This window comes from Micropterus dolomieu, linkage group LG06 (assembly GCF_021292245.1).
Source record: "Micropterus dolomieu isolate WLL.071019.BEF.003 ecotype Adirondacks linkage group LG06, ASM2129224v1, whole genome shotgun sequence".
Classification (NCBI taxonomy): domain Eukaryota; kingdom Metazoa; phylum Chordata; class Actinopteri; order Centrarchiformes; family Centrarchidae; genus Micropterus; species Micropterus dolomieu.
Genome location: NC_060155.1, coordinates 10,666,712 through 10,687,834, shown reverse-complemented (window position 1 = coordinate 10,687,834; position 21,123 = coordinate 10,666,712). Strand labels below are relative to the sequence as shown.

The following is a 21,123-nucleotide window of genomic DNA, read 5'->3' as shown; positions in this document are numbered from 1 at the left end:
GATTAAGTGACTACCCTTCCCTCCCGGCGCCATACAAAAGAAAGACAAAGTTAGCAACTAGCTGGTGCAGAACGAAACAGAGCTACATTAACATCAAAATAAATGCTGCTTTAGTTTTACTTCCTGTATTTAGGCATTTTATTTAAAACCTACAACTTTTTAAGAGTTAACTAGCTAGAAATAATTGTTCCACGTTTCAGTATTTTAATTCATTTACTTATGTCTATTCTCCGTCTCTGCCTTTTCACTGACTTGTTTTCTCCACAGATACAGCAGGCTTAGTGAGCTGGTGGAGCATGTGTTCCCTCTGCTGAGTAAAGAGCAGAACGAGGCCTTTGTCATGCCCGAGTACAGCTCGTTCTGTTACTGGAGACAGCCCATACCGGTCATCAACCCTGATGATCTGCTCTGATCCAGCACATATGGATACCAAGGTATTCATATACATGCAGCTGGACTGTGCACTTAAATGCATCTCCAGGAAACACATGGACTGGAACCCTAAACCTTCCTATTTAGTACTCAGACACGCACACACTCAACTCTACAATGAATGTGGCATCTCCAGAACAGTAAATCCTGGTGAATAACCCTTGAAAACGTTCATCCCTGGGAGAAAAGAGACTAATCAACAACTAAATCATCATCTTTCCTTGTGCCTGTTAAGGCATCCTAACCCACTGAGCACTCTTTAGTCCCCATCACAGTACGGGGATAAAGGCCTGAGACCCATCTTTTCTCTCTGTAACTTCTAGCTAACAGGATGGTCTGTATTTGCCATCAGGAAGGCAACTGAAGCTCCACACGTGGCATTAGCCCTTAGCGCAGGAGTCTGAGCTGTGCAGAAGGAAAAGACAATTGTTTTCTGAACGCCCTGAAGAAGCAAAATTAAATGTTGAAAGAAAAAAAGACATGCTGTTAATTAAAAAATGAGAACCACTAGTCATGTGCTGGTAATATCTTGCTGTGGCTGCTATGTTTGCCTAGATGCAGGTATCCAGCTTTGATTTGGAGGCTTTATTCTGTTCTAAAACATCAAGGAAAATAGTGATAATGGCTGGCAAATAACTACCACACCACCTAAGAACCATACCCAATGGTTAGCTTCCAGAAACCTTCTGTAGAAAAGGCACCTGTAGGTTTGTTTCTGACACCTCGAGTCTGGACTGACTGTCGTCATTGGATCACTGATTTCAGATTGCCACATTTCTCCTGGAGAGGAGAGCTCACGACGTTCGTACTGACTGAGTCGTGTTTGTTATTGTTAATATTCAAGGTCATACCAGGGACTTTTGCCAACAAATATGTGAAGATGCACACTTAGATGTGACTTAAACAAAATGAAGCAGCTTCATGGAATATTGTCTTGCTAGTATTTTAATATGTTTATTCTGTTATACAGCCTCTGGTGAATCAAGTGTTTTGTTAACAATGAAGTCATTATTTATGATAATTGAAATGTTTAAGTTATTGATTTCTATCGTGATGCCTTTGCTTGTCTGTGAAAGTAATTTATCACCAATGCAATGTGGAAGTAATTTAAATTGGTGTTTTCTATGGTTGGTCACAGGTTAACACGCACTTAAGAGTAACTGCTAGGCCTTGTACGATTTTTTGTGTCTTGTATCCCATTTTCACTGCAATCTGTATTCCTTGTTTTACAGTGAAACTTTAAACATGGAAGGTTCATACACATTCCTTAGCAGACCTCAGAATCTGGAGCTTTAGTATTAAAATATGTGTGTAAGTGTAAAAGATAACGCTTGAGTTGGAACAAAAGAAATAAGCAGATCTGGAGTGAGCTTAAAATGAAGGATTTCCGTTTGCGAGCTCCTCTGTAGGATGACTATGGGATGATGTAAGTGTGTGTGTTTGTGTGCGTGCTGCTGCTGCAGGGGTGACAGTATTATTCCCCCTTTTCTTATGTTCAGTGGCTTTACCGAGACTTATCCAACGCACTTTGTCAAGGCTTCACCCAGAGATGTAGCTCAGAGCGCCTCTCACCCACATGCACTTCACTGAAGGTCTTCATAGACCGTAGACCAGAGTATGCAATTAATGCAAGGTGAAGAGTTCTAGTTTTACCTCTTTGTTGTGTGTGAGACCTTCTGACATCAGACAAACCAGCTATTCTGATATATGTTCTAAGTCATTGTTTAAAGGGGATTGGTATTTGTAGGTTGCAAGTCAAAATGTATGGATTTAAAGCAACATTTTTATTTTGGGGGTTGAACAGAGCTACCCCTTAGCGTGTGTGAGAGGGAGAGAGAGAGTGAGAGAGAATGAGAGATGAAGAAAAAAGACTGATGCGATGCCTCTGGTGAACAGAGGAAGAGCCATTGGGTCTTGTTTGGAGATAAACAGTAAATACTTGATAGTGTACAGGAAGCTTTTTCATGCGCTTCGTTGGCTCACTGGCATTATCTGTGTGTGTGTGTGTGTGTGTGTGTGTTTTAGGAAAAGACTTGTGGGCAGATGTGCCACACCACAGACATGGACCATACCTCCAACATAAGAGAAACCGTGACGTGCTAATATGTGCTAGTGAGGATTAAAAATCAGAGAAGAGTCAGAGCGAGCCTTGACAGTCAAAAACCATTTAATGAAAAAAAGCACAATTTTACGATGATGCTACATCTAGATTTTTTTCATTGTCATGATTTTGCTGACGTGTTTCCACATTCACTCTGTAGCCCAGATGTTTTTGTGATTATTAAGATGCGTGTTCTGCTTTCATTTATTTGCTTGTTCTCTACGAAGTTTGGTGAAGTCAAATAGATATGTTATGAATAACAAAATTAATTCCATTCTTTCTATGAAAGTAAAGCATCTTGTGTGGAAGAATCACACTTCATCCTCTGTGGTCCTGGGAAACATGGTATATAATATTGTTTGTTCTCACTCAACTGCTATGGAAAATGATCCAGTAGCTGATCATCACATTGTTCTGTCTTTGCCCTTTTGTTTTATTATTTTCTTCCTGTAAGTGTGTGCTCTTTTGTGGGACTGTTTGTTTCATTCTGTTTGGAGGTAATACTTGCTATTTGATTGTGTCTGACCAACAGAAATACCTTAAGTGTATGCTGTGTTTGATTTGTATACAGATGTGGTTTAAGTATGTTTAAAGAACAAAGTACATTGTATGAAGAAGAAAAAAAATACAGGCCTAATGAAGCTAACTAAGTGTGGCTTGTGGTCATATTTCTATTAAATAAAGTTTCTAACTGAATACATTTGTGTGCTGCACATTTTTTTTTTTTTTTTTTTTGTCTCCAGTCTGAGTCAAAAGTAACCACCGCTAGTGGTAACTGTTGTTTACATGAATGAGGCTATTGCAGCTTAAATCCACATTTCAGTTTCTTCTATTTTATAACACAAGATTAGAAAAACAGTGAGTGGACTGTTAGAACAGAAATCTGTATTTTTCTCTTTTGAGGGTTAACAGGCTGAACTGAAGGCTAAATGCACACTCCCTGCGTCTTACAGTTTGCTGTTGGAATATTTTAAGTCTCAGGAGTGATGCGAGGGGAAATTTGCTTTTCTTCCACACCCACTGTATGTAATGAACCAAATGGTTTTTTTTGCCTTCTAACCTCATCTTTCTGCAGCCAGCCAAGTTTGCAACATTAATAAAAGCTTGTTGTGTTGCTAAACCTCCTGCTTCTCTTCATGTATGTTTATTAATAATTTTGTCATTCTACAGTGTAGATTACACAGTAAGATGAAGCAAGCTCGTACTATAAGGTGATGCATTGTGGTTTATTATCTAACAATATTCTGCTGATGTTGCTCATACTCCATAGTGCGTTTTTGAGATGGTTTTGTTAAAATAATTACATTTATGAATTTTAATGTTAATTTATAAACACTTATTTACACAATACATTCAAAATAGCTACAAAATGGCAGCTTGATAATAAAATATATTAGAAACAAATCCTGCTTCTTGTATTCAGGTATATTGCAATTTTCTGAATCTTTAACTGTATTTATAGCTGAGGATCTTCACACAGTGGTGCTGCGTGGTAACAGTTGCATCACAGCAAATCAGTGACAACTATACTTTCTTCAACATTTCCTCCAGTCCAACTATCTGGGAACAAACCAGTCCTTGCTGTTACTGCCCAACTGAGCTCCAGCTATCTTTTGGCCTGTGGTGCATACAGAAAGATAGCGCTGTAGGTGGAGAGGATCTCCCTGGCCTCTGTGGTGGCCAGCTGGCCTCCGGTCCTCACCAGGCCCACGCGGTCTCCTTTCCTCAGCGGCAGGATTAGACTGAAGGATACTGAGCCTCCAGAGCAGCAGTTACCCCCAGCTGGGCCCCCATGTTGACCGGCCACAGGCCCCGCTGAGCTCTGCAGCCTCTGGACACTGCGGTTAGACACGGACAGCACAGCTTGTACCCGGTCACCCTGCTTTGCAGTCAGCAGCCCTGAAATGAGGTATCGGCCATCCAGAGGTACAGTGAAGATCCCTGTAGAGATGAAAGTGTGGGTAAGATCAATAATGTGATGTAGTTTGTTACACACAGTCAGATGGCTACTAATGTTTGTTACTCCTAAATCCTGTTTTTTTTAAAGCCTACATGAATAACTGAATTAGGTTAGGATCACAGGTCTTTTTTTTTTAAAACAATAGTCAGGTCCATATGTTTAAGAGTTCGCGCCCTAATGCCCTTCCCAATATCCACAGTCCTCATTCTGTACAAAGTTTTTCTGAAGCTAATGGGCTTCAGCCATCTAAATTAGTCAAGTGGATATCTTCCAAAGTTAGTCTTCTTAATGCAACATTTTGTTCCTTCCACTGAATCTCAACAGGGAAACACTGTCCAGGGAAATCCAAAGAGGGAATTTTGTGTTAAAAAGAAAGTAACTTTGAAAGATATCCACTTGATTTTATTAACTGACTACCGAAGCCTCATATTATCTTCAGATAAACTTTAAAGTAAGCCATTATTAACAGGAAGTATGCTTTCAGAAAGCAAGGCTTCAAAGATTGGGAACCTTTAAATTAACTTTGGATGGTTTGACTCAGCCCTGGATTTCTCCATTTTCCAAAGCTGGTTTAAAATTCATCTGGAGCCATTGTCGCCAAACTTGTCCCTAAACTCAAATCTATAAAATTGCAGGCTAATTCCCAGCTATATTGTGAAGACCACAGCCAGGACTTGCATGAATTCTTTCAGATGCGAATGACACATTTCATCCCAATTTAATAATGTGTGATTGTGTAATTATGATTTTAGATTCGAGCATCATCTTTCTATTGTGTAATTATCACAATTTAAACAATAAAAAGAAACATGCATTAATGGGGGCAGTACAGCAGTGTGTTATTTTGATTACTATGTATTATCACCCTGTTAAATTGTAATGGCAAATGGTTGCTTATTTACACATGCAGCAGACACGGAGCATTAATTTGGACTGCAGAGTTAGCTGATAAATGTCTGTGAATATACATTTATTCATTTAGCTGACGCTTTTATCCAAAGCGACTTACAATTGCTATACATGTCAGAGGTCACATGCCCCTGGAGCAACTAGGGGTTAAGTAAATACAGTAAATATACAGTAAATACAACCATTACACAACTGTGCATTATTCTGGGACACTTCATGAGCAAACAGGATCATGTATACATAGCGACATTGCAACAAATATTAAAGATTTTTTGTTTTTGTGTACCTGTGTGGGGATTGTAGTGTCCACCGTCATTGACAAGAACTCTGTTGAAGCGGATGGTGCCAGAGTCTGCAGAGAGGGGCGGCTGCGTGAGGCCAGCAGAGAAGGAGAAGGGATCAGCAAAGGCGCTGTTGACGACTGACACTGGAACGAAAAACATGTATGTAAGTCGTGTAAGTGTCAAGTTTCAAAGATAAATTTACAGTGCTATTTCTCAATTTCTACATACAGTGACTTTAACTTCTTCACAAATCCTCATATTTTGGCTGATGATTTGGATACTTTTTTTTCTTTATCGATACAGTTACTAAATTTAAGAGAGATGATTTCAAGATGGATTTTACCTGGTGATTCAACTGGAGTTTGATACATCAGGTTCCACGGCACCTTTGCTGCCAAAGGAACTAGAAGGTACAAGAAAGTGTAAGTTTTATTAATTGTTTAGAGTCATTGCTGTGAGCTGAAGGGTTGACAGCTTTATTTTTAAAGACGTTACATTCCTATGAGTCTGTAGTGGTATGTTAAATATTATCATACAGAATCAATTGATTCAATTAAGAATTTGTGTGCTTTTCTGGGTCGGTAAGTAGCTAAAAGGAAGAAATGGGTCTTTGTTTCAGTAAACATAGCCTATCTACTTCAATGATGCCATTTTCTTAATCATCACCAAATGTCACAGAGTATAACCTCCTGGTAAGTGCCAGCAGACGAGCTAAAATCCTTCCACAGTCCGCCCACACCTCCTTAAACTAAACACATCCAGTTCCCACTCCCTCGCACTCTCAGGCTACAAATTATTCACAGCTTTTCCATTTTTTTGCACTGATGTAGTAGAATGGCAGAGCCTGCTACAATACCTTGGCGGCTGGCTGATTGAGGCTTGAAAGACGCAGGCTGCAGAGGAGGATAACCTGCAAAAGAAACAGATGACAAAAACATTATGTTTTATCACCATCAGAGGACAAGGTTGAGTGAATACTCTTGACAGAGGCAGTTGTTTGGTTTTCCATTTGAACATTCTGGCAAAACTATGTGGGATAGTTTCCCAGAGAAGGTATAAAGTTAAATAAAAATAGTTATAATGCATCATTTTGGTTTTACAAGTGGCTTTTTGAATCCATTTAATTTAGCTGTTTCAGGACAATCGGATCTAGAAGCAGTCAGGTGTTTCCTCAGAGCCTTGAAACTGATTAAGAACAACCTATAAAACAAGCATGAGGATTTGTAGCCCTGTAAAGAAAAGGGGATATGGAAACCTACCCTTTAATGGTGAAGAGTAATAGAATACTTTTACATCTACCAAAGCCTGAACATTTGCATGAATTTTAATTATCAGGTTAATATTCTGGACTAACATGGATTTAAAGCACATTTTTAAAAACTATTCTCTAGCCTTTTACTACTAAAACATGCCAATGTGGAGGCTGAAACAAAGCATATATGCAGTCCAGTTAATTCAATCCAGAAATGACACTGTGACTATCTTTTGCCTCTTCCGTCCAATTTGAGTTGGCCCTCGTTAAAAGCCCCAAGTGTAGCATTCCTCTGTGTCGATGGGGGAAAAAAAGAAAGAACTTGGATAATTGAACCTTTGTTATGGTTTCCATATGTGAAAAAAAACAGACCCAGGCAATTCCAAATGTTGTCGTTGCTGATTAGTACAGACGAGTATATGTGATGTAACTATGAACTGACAGCAGTTGAAAAGAAGAACATACATATTTTATGTCACATGTGTGGTAATGCTGGCTGAGTCTAGCTATCCATGGTGCCAGAATTATGACACAGTCTCATAAAATGTCCTTCTTGTCACTGTACTGAAGACAGATTCCAGTTTCAGCATTCATTCATACACATTACAAGTAGATTCATCAGAATCTTGTGCTTTAGATTCCAGACTCAAAATTACAGCATAGTTATTTTGTGTAAATGGGGTATCAATAACTACTTACTGAATATGTATACCAAGACAAATATTAAGTACAGGGAAAGAAGACACTAAGTTAGAGAATAAGGTGGTTAAAACTTTGTGCTTATGAGGGACTTAAATTACACTGCAAGTATTTTTTGAATTACTGAATATCTGTTTAATAATAACAGGGCCCAGTAATATTATAACTGGGTAACAAAACATGAAAAGTGGGTATTTAGGGTACAGGTGATATTACAATGAAATTAGTTATGGTGGAAAGGTAAATTATATCTGGGGAACAAAACATTAGGTTAGGCATAGGAAGAAGGGTGTACCTCTGTAACTGTAGCTCTAAAATAGTCATGTTTGTTCAGTCATTTTATCAAATTACAGACAATCTCAGACAATTCTTTCACTCACAAACAAATGATGACGAACATCAATAAATTTTCTAGATTTACTAAGAGCGTATTAAAGCGAAAGTGCCACAAGTAGTTTGGCTCCTTCCTTCTACATGTAAAAGAAAATGTAGGCTAAACCTGTTATATTAGGTAATTTTAAAAGTACTTACAGTGTAATGTCTTACCCCAGTATTACCCCCTGTCCTTTCCACCTGACCATTATGTACAAAAATCCTTGTGGTCTTTAGTGAAACATACACACACACACACACACACACACACACACATACACACACGGGCCACTTTATTAGGTACACCTGTTCAATTGCTTGTGAACACAAAAAGCTAATCAGCCAATCACATGGCAGCAACTCAATACAGTTAGACATGTAGACAACTTGCTGAAGTTCAAACTGAGCATCAGAATGGTGAAGTAAGGGGTTTTAATTGACTTTGAACGTTGTTGGTGCCAGACGGGCTTTTCAGAAACTGCTGATCTACTGGGATTTTCACACACAACCATCTAGGGTTTACAGAGAATGGTCTGGAAAAGAGAAAATATCCAGTGAGCAGCAGTTGAGTGGACGAAAATGCCTTGTTGGTGTCAGAGGTCAGAGGAGAATGGGCAGACTGGTTCGAGATGACAGAATGGCAACAGTAACTCAAATAACCACTCGTTACAACCAAGGTATGCAGAATACCATCTGAACGCACAACATGTTGAACCTTGAAGCAGATGGGCTACAGCAGCAGAAGACCACACCGGGTGCCACTCCTGTCAGCTCAAAGCAGGAAACTGAAGCTACAATCGCACAGGCTCACCAAAATTGGACAATGGAAGATTGGAAAAACATTGCCTGGTCTGATGAGTCTTGATTTCAGCTGCGCCATTCAGATGGTAGGGTCAGAATTATACAACAAGAAAGCATGGATCCACCCTGCCTTGTATCAACGGTTCAGGCTGGTGGTGGTGGTGTATTGGTCTGGGTGATATTTTCTTAGGACACTTTGGGCCCCTTAGTACCAATTGAGCATCGTTTTAACACAACAGCCTATCTGAGTATTGTTGCTGACCATGTCCATCCCTTTATGACCACAGTGTACCCGTCTTCTGATGGCTACTTCCAGCCGGATAATGCACCATGTCACAAAGCTTAAATTATCTCAAAGTGGTGTATTAAACATGAAAATGAGTTCACTGTACTCCAGTGGCCTCCACAGTCAACAGATCTCAATCCAACAGAGCACCTTTGTGATGTGGTGGAACGGAAGATTCACATCATGGATGTGCAGCTGACAAATCTGCAGCAACTGAGTGATGCTATGATGTCATTGTGGACCAAAGTCTTTGAGAAATGTTTCCAACACCTTGTTGAAAGTATGTCGCAAAAAATGAAGGCAGTTCTGAGGGCAAAAGGGGGTCCAACCATACTAGCAAGGTGTACCTAATAAAGTGGCCGCTGAGTGTATATAAAAAATTATTTATTGTAGGGTTTTCATCTGCAGAGTAAATGTGGTCGAGAACACCAAAGTTCATCACCATTAGCACTACTCACCTGGTGCTCCAGCAAATCCTTTGACAGGCATGCTAGAAGAGTCCTCAGACCCTCTCCGCACAGTCACTCTGCGGATGTACCCTGGAGGTCCTGCCTCGCCCGTCTCCACCACAGGCCTTACGGGAACTAGTGGGAGAGTGTGCAGGCCTGGTTGCTGGGGCATAGACGGCTGGCTTGGCGGACTGATCTTGATCGTGTGTATGTTGGGCTTCATTGGTTGGCTGGGATTGTATGGCTGCGGTGGGATGATGAGAGGGATGTGGATTTGTTGGATTCTGGATCTGTTTGGAGTCGAATCTGGCGAAGAAGAAGGCTTCTCTGGTCTTAAGGTCATTCCTTGGAAAGTAAAGGAAAAAGAGAGACAGTGGCAAGATTGTAAAAATATCAATATACAGTTCACCTTCTAACCATATTATATGCGTACTATCAAACATAAAAAGCTTCTGGTTGCTACAACTGAAAGTTAAGAAAATGCTGTAACTGCAATCACACAAGCCTTCAATTTACTTTTTTGTTTAGAAATCCCTCTTCCTCTCTCACATTCAGACCACATCCCTCCCATCTCTTGTGAATTCTCCTTTAATGACTTATATCCTGATGACAGGCCAAATTAGACTTGGCTTTCACTGCACCTCTGAGCTTTTATTAAAAAAAAAAAACGCTACCATTATTACCCTTCATAAGAGCAAAGCAGGCGGTCAGTGCTCATTTTAGGCAACCAGAACCATCTGAACTGAACCAGTTGGCATCTTGACAGACCCCCTGAGGGCACAGACATCACCTGGGCCAATGAGGTGAGTGTAGAGACACTGTGAGAGTGTCCTGGGGACAAATCACAAAAATAACTAAAGCTGCAAGCAGCAATGAACAGGACCTCACATCCCTTCCCACACTGATGAGGACCATGCTGCAGTTGAAAGCTTGAAAGGAGAAATGATGGTCAGCGGACCTTAAGTTTTATAATAATAAGATATTTTTGTCAAAGAATGGACATTCATGCTCAAATCCACAGGGTACCAGTACATATTTAGCATCTTGAAAGTACTATAATCACTTTAATGGCTGTAAGTTCTGCCACATTCTACAATATTACAATGAATCAAAAGCTGCCTGTTATTTCAGATGTACATCCAGTCTTGCCCTGAGGCAAAGTGATCAATCCAATAGAACATTAGAGTCTGCTTGTTACTCTGGATTATAAAAGTAATCAGCCACTCTGTTCTTATCAAGTAAAACATCATCAACACATGGACAAAATTCTTCCTTCTTAACTGCACGATACCACAGGCTACTTAGAAACCACATGTATGATTAAAAACGAATTAAACCCAGCAATCATGTTGTTTGGAGATAATCAGAAATCTCTTCTTCATTTCCTCCCTATGCTTCCTTCAGGACGCCGGTTGACTGAGTGCATATTTCCCATGAGCTCTCAGTCTGTGTCTCACTAAGGGGGCAACCACAAAGTTGAAAAACACAGAAAGGCGCAGACATACACACGAGTGATGGTGCAACGAAGAGCGTTACCAAAACCAGATGTTATTACTTGCAAGCAGATTTTGACACTGCAGGGGGATGGATGATGTAGTCACTGCTTCCAAAGATTCGGGTGACAGCGCATGAATGTTCAAAAGTGTCTGAAAGCGTCAAGGAATATTGCAGCAGACAAGCAGATCACTCTTTGGAAAATGGTGTCAAGGGGCACAGAGCAGGGTGTGGTGGTTACGCGCACGTACAATGATGCGTCACTTGCACTCTGACATACATTCTCTTCTTTTTCCTTCTCTTGCTATGCAAAGGGACACATTTTCATCCTCCACCCCATTTTCCTCCAGTCTTATTAATGATGGGAGGTTCAAACTGTGAACTGCATGGCATACTTCAGGGACTCCCATTGTGTATCTGGGTCCATTCTCTGAAGACTTCCAGATGGGCGCCTGGGTCAGGGATGGAAACACCTTCAGAAATCTCTGTAGCTGTTGCAGTTAAAGTGCACCAAAATCAAAATTGAGGTTCTGACTAAATATATACAGTGTGTGTCTTCGGGGTTGAATACAATTTTCCATTCTTTTCCCAACACAGACACCCTTTGACTTCAAAAAGCCTTTGTTATCTTGTTTCCCTCATCACGGTAGACAGTTAATCTTACTGCCTGTCGCTCTAATATAAAATAAGAATGATCAATTGCAAAGCATTGATCCATGAAATCAAAGCCTTCATTTTGTTCCGACTTTAATACAGCTGCTTTTTATATTTTCTGAAAGCCTCGCCTGTCAATAGACACTTACAGGACAGAGTGTGGGGGACAGGAAAAAAATAAAGAAGTCCTCTAGCATTCTTGGAAGGACAAACTGGAAGAAAATAAAATACTGGACAGAAGGAGAGAGCAACGAGGGAGTAAAGAGAGAGAAATTGAGAGATAAGAGAGACAGAACGAAACGACAGGGAAGTGATTTGAGCTAGACTGGGATCACCTCCAAAAAAGGAGTAGAAAAAAAAACAGCTTGAGAATCGCATGAGAAAATTCAGCACAAGATGGTTGATTAGTCAAAGATCTGAATGAGACAGCATGCTCTAGCTCTCTCAACATAGAAGCATTTTCCATATTATAAGTATTTTCTTTTCATGCTACTTTCCATTTCTTCTTTACTACATCCAAGAGGGAAATACTGTACTTTTTATAAATCAATCAATTGATTAATTGAGAAAATAATCATCAGTTTAATCCATAATGAAAATAATCATCAGTCCAATACAAAATAGTTCAAAATTAGCTCCAGCTCAACCTTCTACAACAGTAAAATCCTGATTTTACAATAATGCACGAGCAGTAATAATGTAATGATATGATAGTATAACCGTCAGGAGACATTGTTCTGCATGGAGTACATTTTCCTGATTATACTTACATACTTTTACTTGAGTAACATTTTCAATGCAGGGCTTTTACTTGTAAAAGAGTATTTTTACATTGTGGTATTTTTACTTTTTACTTTCAGTAAAGGATCTGAATGCTTCCTTCACCACTTACAATTTCTAATAACCTTTACAGTTGACATTAAAGTCTCTTGCCTAATTTCAAAATGTCTTTGACATATCAGTATTATACTTTTAAATGATGCAACAGAGTCATTGCTGCTTAACCCTACCCTATCTGGAAGAAAACAGCCAGAAACAAACACAAACATGCTGTAGTGGCAGACCTCTGCTGCTGCAGCTGCTGCGGGCGAAGCAGTGCCAGCATTTTGCAACTGAAGTCACACAATTCCATTCAGCAGTCACATTGAGTAAGGGCAGAGCTATTCCAGTTAATCTTTCAGTTATGTTCTTACAACACCTCATCTGTTTGCAGCCTCCTCGGGGTCTTCATATGATTGAGTGGAGAATATGAGCTCAAACACTGAGAGGAAACATTTCAGTAGGCTCTCAACTACCACCACACCTACAGAGCTGGGATTTTTCATGGAAATGCTTTATCTCCATTTAGGCTATCTCTCTTTCCCAAAGGAAAACATTAAATCTTCATGCTACCTCAGCCACACGGTCCAGCTCCCTCTCTCATGGGATATAGGATACAAACTATGAGCACAACAAGAGGGAATATCACAATAATTGCCCTTAGAGGAAAAGATTTGGTGAAATAAAGACAAACCATGTCTGCACATCAAATATAAAGCTACCACCAGCAGCCTGCTAACTTAGCACAAAGACTTTAAGCAGGAGGAAACAGCTAGCTTGACTTTGTCCAAAGGTAACTAAATCTGCCCACCAGCACTAGTTAACATGGTGTATTTTTTTTAATCCTTACAATAACCAAAGTTTTTAAATATAATATATAATGTGTTCATTTGTGAGCTTTAGAGGTGCTGGCAGGCAGATTTTGTGAAATCTTGGACAGAGCCAGGCTAGCTGTTTCCTACCATTTCCAGCCTTCATGCTGAGCTAAGTTTGCCGGCTGCTGCCAGTAACTTCATACTTAGCATAAAGACATGTGAGTGGTATTACAACTAATAAAGCGGGAGCCCTGACAAACATGTTTCACAGTCCTCCTTCAGTACGCACAGTTCCCTTTTATTTTATTGTATTTTACTAATTTTATATTAAATTTTCATGCTCTTATCTTTTTTTGTATTATTCTTTACACTTGTTAAAGCACTTTGTAACTTGTTTTTGAAAAGTGCTCTACAAATAAGGATTATTATTATTATTATTATTATTCTGCCTGATTTGATTCTGGGCAGAGTAGCAGTATGATATTACATATACAGTAATGAAATCAAACATCACGGTCACAGACCATATTTGGCAAAGAGTGAAATGGAATACAATTCACGCTCTTTGTCTTTCTACACCACAACAATTAATCCATCTGCTTTCCTTTTTTCCTCAGGTCCCTATCATTCCATTGTTTTGGACGGTGGTTTAAGAAAGGGAGGCACCAGTGATGGGGGCCCCATTTATGACATCACAGCTGAGGGTAGTGGAAGCATCTGGTCCTGGGTGTGGAGCCCTGCTTTCCCCCCTCTCCATCAAGACTGGCTCCAGCAGTGAGTCAGGGCCCTTAATGAGTACCAGACTCCACATATCAGGCTGAGGTCACCCTACAGGGAATCTCTGGAGGTTGGTATGTGTAAAAGGACAAAGACAGAGAGGGAGGGAGTGTGTGTATGAGCCTCTGTGTGTATATACATGTGTACTGACAGACTGTGAACTGAAATTGGGGTCCGCCATTCTGTGGTATGAGTAAAAGAATCTATGTCATGGTGCAAGAAGGAAGACCTCACAACTCAACATATTCATAAAGGGAGTGGGAAAAACGGAATAGTCTGCTCAGGTGTTCTGACATTAACATAAGGGAGCAGTGAGGCACAAAACACTGAGAGTAAATCATCAGAGTAGTTAGGAGGGGCTGAGCTTGGCGTGTAAAAATTTAAGACTCTATTTACCTGTCCCCTTCCTTATATAAAAACTGGGGAATTCCTAGGACGACATGAATCTAATTCATAGGAAGTTTCCAATGCGGGCCTCTGCCTCGGTGCTGGGACATATTGAATGACATACTCAAGGCCAGCACGGGAGGCCTAGTGAACGGGAAATACCCTATGGCCATTCATGGGATCTGATCCTTCCCTCCAAGCCTCCATGTAAACCAAGCAAACAGAATTCATTATATGGAGGATTATCTTCAGGAAACATTTGTGTTTACACAGATGTTAATCACTCTCGATAAACTCAAGGAAGTTAGAGAGGAAGCTGCAACTAAGTGTTTTTTATCCAACTTCTTTTGGCTCATTTCAGTGGACTTTTAAGCGGTGAAATTGTACCATAATCTATGTCTAATTAGTGGTCGTGGAGTATATTTTCTAAAAATTTGACATTTTGACTTATTTACTTTCTGGAGCCTGTCTCCAAAGGGAACTCAAAGAGGCCTTTTGATTATTCTTTCCACAGATAGCCAGTGATGTCAATAAACCATCACCAATCCACCAACTCACCTGGCTCTTTGGCAGTGATGTCCTTCAAAACATGTTTGGCCATCGCAGACAGCTGTCCCTGGAACTTCTGAAAGGAATTCTTCAGTACGATGATGTCGGCTCCGTGATTTACACAGGTGGCGTTCATCCTGTATACACAGTCCCGCAGACCACCAACATGTCTCTCCAGTCCATCTTTCAGCTCTTTGATATTGACGGAAACCCCATCTAACCTTCCACACACCTTTTCAAGTCTGGTCACGCGTCCATCCACAGCAGACATGCCATCAGAAACACCCTGTGTGTTCTGTTTACATTGACTCAGTTCAGATGACACGTGTTTACTGAGCGTATCAAGCCTGTTCTTCAGCTCCTCCACCTGACGCCTTGTGTCGTCCGCCTGACTACTGGGTACTTCAATGACTGATGCCAAGTTGACCTGTGGTGGACTGCCAGTGCCACTCTGCTCTGCATGGCAGCATGTCGAGTTTATTCTGTACATATCCTGGTTGTATTTGCTTAAGGAGTCACTTAACTCAGTAACAGAATTAGCCAGATTGTTTTGGACATTAATCAACCCCTTCTGGAAGTCCTCCATCGTCTTGGTACGTCTCTCATTTGCAACTGACTGCCTTTCAACAAGGTCTTGCAGTTGCCTGAGTTTGTCTGTGTTGGCATTGACATCTGTGTGAAGAACATCCAAGTCATTCCTATACCGACTTAGGTCCTTCAAAATATTTTCTAGACTGTTAGGTGTGTGTGGTGCACCTACAACATTTTCTGAGCCTGAACATCTTGCAGAGCACATCTCTCCAACAGCACTGACCTTTTCATCCAAGCCTTGGAGGAGGAACTTATTGTTGTTGACTTCTGCCTGGATACCATCCATGGAGTCACCAAACATCCCAGGGAAGGAGTTGTTGCTCATTTCCACCAGCATGTTCGTAAGCTGGTCCTCCATGCTGTTCAGACGCTCATCCAGAAGTTGCCGAAGTGCTGCCACTTCTTCAGCAATTGTACGAGTCAGCTTCTCTTCAATATAGAAACAGTGAGTTTCTGCATTTTGTTCCGTGATATTAATGCGTGACTCCAGCTCTTCAATCAGTAGGCCAAACTCATTGTCATCCTTTGGTCCAGAAAGGTGCGCCAGCTCATTGTCAATTCGGACATTCAGGATGCGATGAGCCTCTGCAATACGGTCAATCTCACGCCACAGGTCTTTGTGGTCACTATGATCCTCTTCCCCTTTGGATACATCTGTCTGCCTTTGAGTTCGTATAGGTCCATCTGCGGCGGCCATGTCCAGACGTAGTGCCCGGATCTCCTTTCTCAGATCAGCATCCTTGGTATCCACCAGCTCAGTCAGGCTGACCAAACGTTGGTCACGGCTGTCTTCACAGGTCTTCTGCAAGCTCTGGATCTTGTCATTGCATGAGGTTTGTAGCTTGGCCATCTGTTCCTCCACATTCTGGTCTAGCTCCTTCTTCAGCTTCTCAAATTTCCCATCAATGTAGGTCTGTATAACATCAAACTCTGCTATGGCTGGAGTCTGAGATTGAGAAGCATCCATCAAGACACGGATCTGCCCTTCATGACTTGTCATAGCTCCTCTTAGGTCTTCCAAAGCTTCGTCCTTGCTTTTCAGTGCATTGTTGATATCATCCAACCGGGCCACTATTTTATCTATAGCCTTGTCTCCAGCAATCCCACCTCTAGTTGCCTGATGACCATCCAGCACTGCTGGGCTCTCCTCTGTGCCTGCAGCAGTAGCACTGTCTGGCGGACGCATGTTGTTGAGAAGTGTCACCAGCATCTGCTTTGAGTCTTCCTGCAGCTCTGTGCGAAGGTTGGCGGTTAACCCTGTCAAAGCAGACTGAAGATCCAGGACTGTCTTAGACAGGCGCTGAACTTGACCTTCTAGAAGATGGACCTTATCTGTCCCACCATGCCTCATCTCATGATGCCCTGTCTCCCTCCTCTCTGGCCCTATGATCAAAGAATAGGTTATTAGAGTTTTGTTAGTGAATACAAATATATAATGTAAATTATTTTCTCCTCTTTAAGCACAATGACACTAAGGTAGCTTAATGTGGTGGTTTAGTGGTACTTAGTAAAATTTGGAAATACATAGATGTGTAACATAAATTGACAAAAACACCCATGTGAGAACAGAAAATGGTGACTTACTCTGTGTGTGTCTTGTTGTATGTCCAGGATTTGATGGGAGGTAAGGCTGTATTCCCTGAACTGTTTGTCGGTCTGGGGCTGGTTTTAAATCTTTGCAGTCTGGACCCTGGTAACCGGGACAGCATCTCCACTCTAACTCTGTGACTGTCTTGAAGGCAATCTTGTATGTGGGTCGAAACCGATTTTGGTATCTGTAAAACAGGGCAGAGTCATCAATATGTTGTCAAAATCTCAAACAAATATGAATATAAATTCGGGAACACTAAGCCTAATTTCCAAGATCAAACCCAGAACATTTGTTAAGTGTTATTCCTGTTTGTGCATACTACAGCTACTCTGCCATTCCAAAAAGAGGAAACTGTTCCAATAATTTATATTTTTATTGGTTACTGTCCTGCAATCACCAAAACATGGACATTTTTTGAGCTTCTCTACTTTTCCCCATTACATGAAAATGTCAACTTTCTAGCCAAGCTTAACAGTTCCCAAAGAAACAAATGACATCACTTCCCTGAAGGCAGGGGTCATGTCATGCAGAACATCTGGAAAGTTGATGACTGAAACAATCATCTTTGCACATTTCTCAACTGTCACCCTCACTGTTGTAGCTTGACAAAGAGACAAAAGGAAACCTGTTGGATAATAACATCTTAGATTATGGCTTTAATCAATGTGTGCTTAAAACTCATCCTAACATGAGATAATATGAAAACCAGAGCTGTCTATTATCTTCTTGCTTTACACAGAAACTTGGAAATGTGCTCCTGTGACCTAAGAATCACCAGTTTTCAGGGATCTTCTCCACAACACAGTGGACTCTCTGCATGTGTTTGTCGAAGTGGATTGCAAAGCTAAACCACAGATAGCATATGTTGTTTCACAACTAATAATGAATCACAAAGGAAAATATATTAAATTGCAACAGAACATCTTCCAGTACAGAATTAATGACAACTGTTACTCACCAATTACTGGTGTAGATGCTCTCATTTACTATCAATTACACCACAACAGGAACAAATTGCTTTGTTTATCTCAACAGTTGTGTAGACATAGATTTTATATATTACAGTATTTATTATTAGATCAAAGCATATTCTATATAAGTCACATATTAGAATACATGCAAAAATTCTACTTCAAGTTATGTTATGGGGTGGCGATGTGGCAGTGGATAAGACACATGCCTTGATCAAGACACTTAACCAATAGTTGCTCCGGAGGCTTGCGTGTGAGCTTTTGAGCTTGTGTAAGTTGCTTTGGATTTAGTTAAATAAATAAATGTGCTGTGAATTAATGTTTTCTTGAGGGCTATTTAGCTGCTATGTTATAGGATTTGTCAAATCCTATAACATACTCTAATGGAAAGTCTGTCTGTTCCAGCTGATTTTCATTCGATGCTTGTTACAATAAGCTCAAGGCCATCCAGAGCAGTACAAGCATGTTAAGAGAATGGATACATTTTAGACACTGTTTAGTTTTTTGGGTTTTTTTATAGGTTGATATAAGGCCAGTGCCATAATACATATCCATAGAGCTAGTTAAAACCAATGACTATGCATCTGACTGACCAGAATATGGCCTATAAATGCTCATACAGTAGTTTGGAAGTAGTGCAGGCATGTTGTCCCAAAGTGTGTCCACAGGTGGCCACTGGTTGCTATTGGCTAATAACACTAGCTTGAAACTTGGGAGCTCATATCAGGTGAGTAACCATTTGTATTGGCTTTCAGCTATAGGGAGGGTTCTATTCCTCATTAGTTTTAGACTACTTTTCCAGTTTAACCCTTTGCATTTTCAGTGGATTTTTTTAAGTGCAAGAAATATGCCTTTGGTTCTGCCAATGAGTTCCTGCAGCCTCACAAAGAAACATTTTCTTCTCATAGCTTAAGTCTATAACTCACTGCTACATCTAAACATGCACCCTCAACCCCTTCCCCCATGCTCCCCGGATTCTCACGTCACTTGCTGCTGGCAGTCGGGCTGGTAGGCTGGGCAGGGGGCCACTACGGGCTCCTGGAAACTCTCCACACTTCCCTGCACGGCACAGCTCACGTTCTTGCGCACCACATAGGCACACCAGTTCCTAAGGAGGGGGGAAGGAATAAACAAGAGCTTCAAGATATACATGTATATGTCAAGAACTGTAGGAAAGGTGTTTGATGAAAACTACTGTCCAAAGACCATGGAATTAGTTATGGAGTTTTTGGTGATTTGGATCACATCATCACAATTAGGTCCTTATGGTTTACTGAGTTTTCCCTAAAGATTGCAACAGATTTTTCTTCATGTTTACCTCTATCTTATTTTACCAGAAACCAGTTTCACAGCAAATGCACTTAATGCTCTCTTGTAGATTAGAGATTGGAGTAATCACTGACATTCCAGCGTTTATCACCTCACACTGACCAACTCGAGACAAATTTAGCCACAGGCTGATAAAAGCACAGTGAATGTTAACAGGCTGGATATGACCATAACAGGCTAAATCTGCACCCAATACGAGGTCATTACGATCACTGAGAAGTTTGGGCGTCTTCGTATTTTTGTTGGCCATTGCACAACAAAAGCGCACAACTTTCACCTTCAGGAAAAGTGGGATCAAGAAACGTCCGTGCTATAGTGGTTTAGTTTAGACTTTAACTAAAACAGAAAAGTTCAAATGATTCGCCACACAAATATAAAAACGCGTTATTTACCTGTTTCTGTGTCTTTGTACCACGCCAGTGTATGCGGACCCTTGGAACAAGTCATAAGAGGAGGGAGACCCGTAAGTGAACTGAAAGTTCAAAAACAGTGTGAAAACTGTCCACCGCCAGTCCATCGCTCCATTCCTGTAATTCATACTTACAAACTCCTTAAAAATAAATATTCCTAACATAGAAAAGGATCGGCCTACTCTGTTATTATCATGCGCGCTGCTCCCAACCACCAAAGTCACATTGCGCCAGTGACTGGTCCAACTCCAATAACTCAAGTTTGGGGAAGTCCACATTCACTGCAACTCCCTTGGAATGACGTTTAGGGCCCACACCCTCCTCCCAAAAAACTGAGATGGGGGAACTTCCCCCAGCCTTTAATAAAATAAAAATTTTATATCCCAAAAGGTGTTTTTGTTTGTGGTAATTAATTACCAAACTCAGAGGATGCTGCCACCACAAAGGACTTGATTACTTCTTTGTCTGCGAACAGCCAATGAATCACACCTCACTGATGAACATAACAAGATAATGTCTTTTGAAAGCAACCTCTAGTGTAGAAAGTGCTGATGATATTCATGGCCAGGGATAACGTTAGTCATTTACATTCTGTCTGTCCTGTTGGTGAATGGGGATATGGGGGAACACATAGTATGCAGTCTGTTCTTTTCTGCAGCAATTCACTGAGCAAATTACATTCTTTAAGCCAAACTGAGCAATTTGCAGAGCAAAATCTTAACGTGGAGGGAGACAGAAATCAGCACATTAGTTACACAAGCGCTTCAATTCACAGCACTCTAGGCAGGGATTCATTGTCAGTGCTTTAGCCTGTGTGAAAGTGTGAGAAGGAGGAGAGTTTCCAAGCACACAGTGGTGCTGTGAAAATTATTTTTGTAAGATGGCCTTAAGCAATTTCCCCCCAGTTTCCCAAGGTGCTGTCGTCGGGTATGCTGCATGACTTTTTCCTGATCAGACAGATGCTGTCAGTTAACACAAAAAATTATAATGGTGGAGGAAGAAAAATAGAGGGAGAAAGAAGGAGAGACATAACCAAGGGAGACTGAGAATAGGGTGAGAATTCAAGAACTTTATGTGTTATGATGATTCAGAGGGAAGCATTATCAGAGGAAGAGATGTACAAACACACATGTGGACACACACGCGCGCGCGCGCGCACGAATACACCAGTAACAATTCCCTCCCCCAAAA

The 21,123-nt window shown here is 40.8% G+C and overlaps 2 protein-coding genes across 5 annotated transcripts in view; one reads left to right on the top strand and one right to left on the bottom strand.

The window, feature by feature from the left end:
* lpin2 (lipin 2) overlaps window positions 1-3,229 on the top strand; it is a 29,090-nt gene extending 25,861 nt beyond the window's left edge. For 3 of the 4 annotated variants that reach the window (XM_046053047.1, XM_046053046.1, XM_046053044.1), the window contains exon 20: window positions 268-3,229. In XM_046053047.1, the coding sequence (XP_045909003.1) occupies window positions 268-412 (145 nt within the window). In that variant the 3' untranslated portion in view covers window positions 413-3,229. The remainder of the gene's footprint in view (window positions 1-267) is intronic. The other variant, XM_046053045.1, reaches the window with a different exon arrangement.
* emilin2a (elastin microfibril interfacer 2a) lies at window positions 2,582-20,156 on the bottom strand. The gene is made up of 9 exons (XM_046053043.1): window positions 19,915-20,156; window positions 19,176-19,301; window positions 17,216-17,406; window positions 15,050-17,014; window positions 9,555-9,890; window positions 6,543-6,596; window positions 6,030-6,089; window positions 5,689-5,829; window positions 2,582-4,474 (listed from the first exon to the last, which is right to left on the bottom strand). Exons 1-9 carry the CDS (start codon window positions 20,094-20,096, stop codon window positions 4,140-4,142), a joined length of 3,390 nt encoding a protein of 1,129 aa, XP_045908999.1. The 5' UTR covers window positions 20,097-20,156; the 3' UTR covers window positions 2,582-4,139.
* Window positions 20,157-21,123: the final 967 nt, after the last annotated feature.

Bases quoted from the DNA above. Each gene is read 5' to 3' on its own strand.
- emilin2a (XM_046053043.1), bottom strand. From the start codon at position 20,096: ATGTTAGGAATATTTATTTTTAAGGAGTTTGTAAGTATGAATTACAGG. The intron at 17,407-19,175 runs GTGAGAATCCGG...CCTGTTTTACAG, and splicing joins GACTGCCAGCAGCAAGTGAC to ATACCAAAATCGGTTTCGAC. The intron at 9,891-15,049 runs GTGAGTTGGTGG...TTACTTTCCAAG, and splicing joins CATCACTGCCAAAGAGCCAG to GAATGACCTTAAGACCAGAG.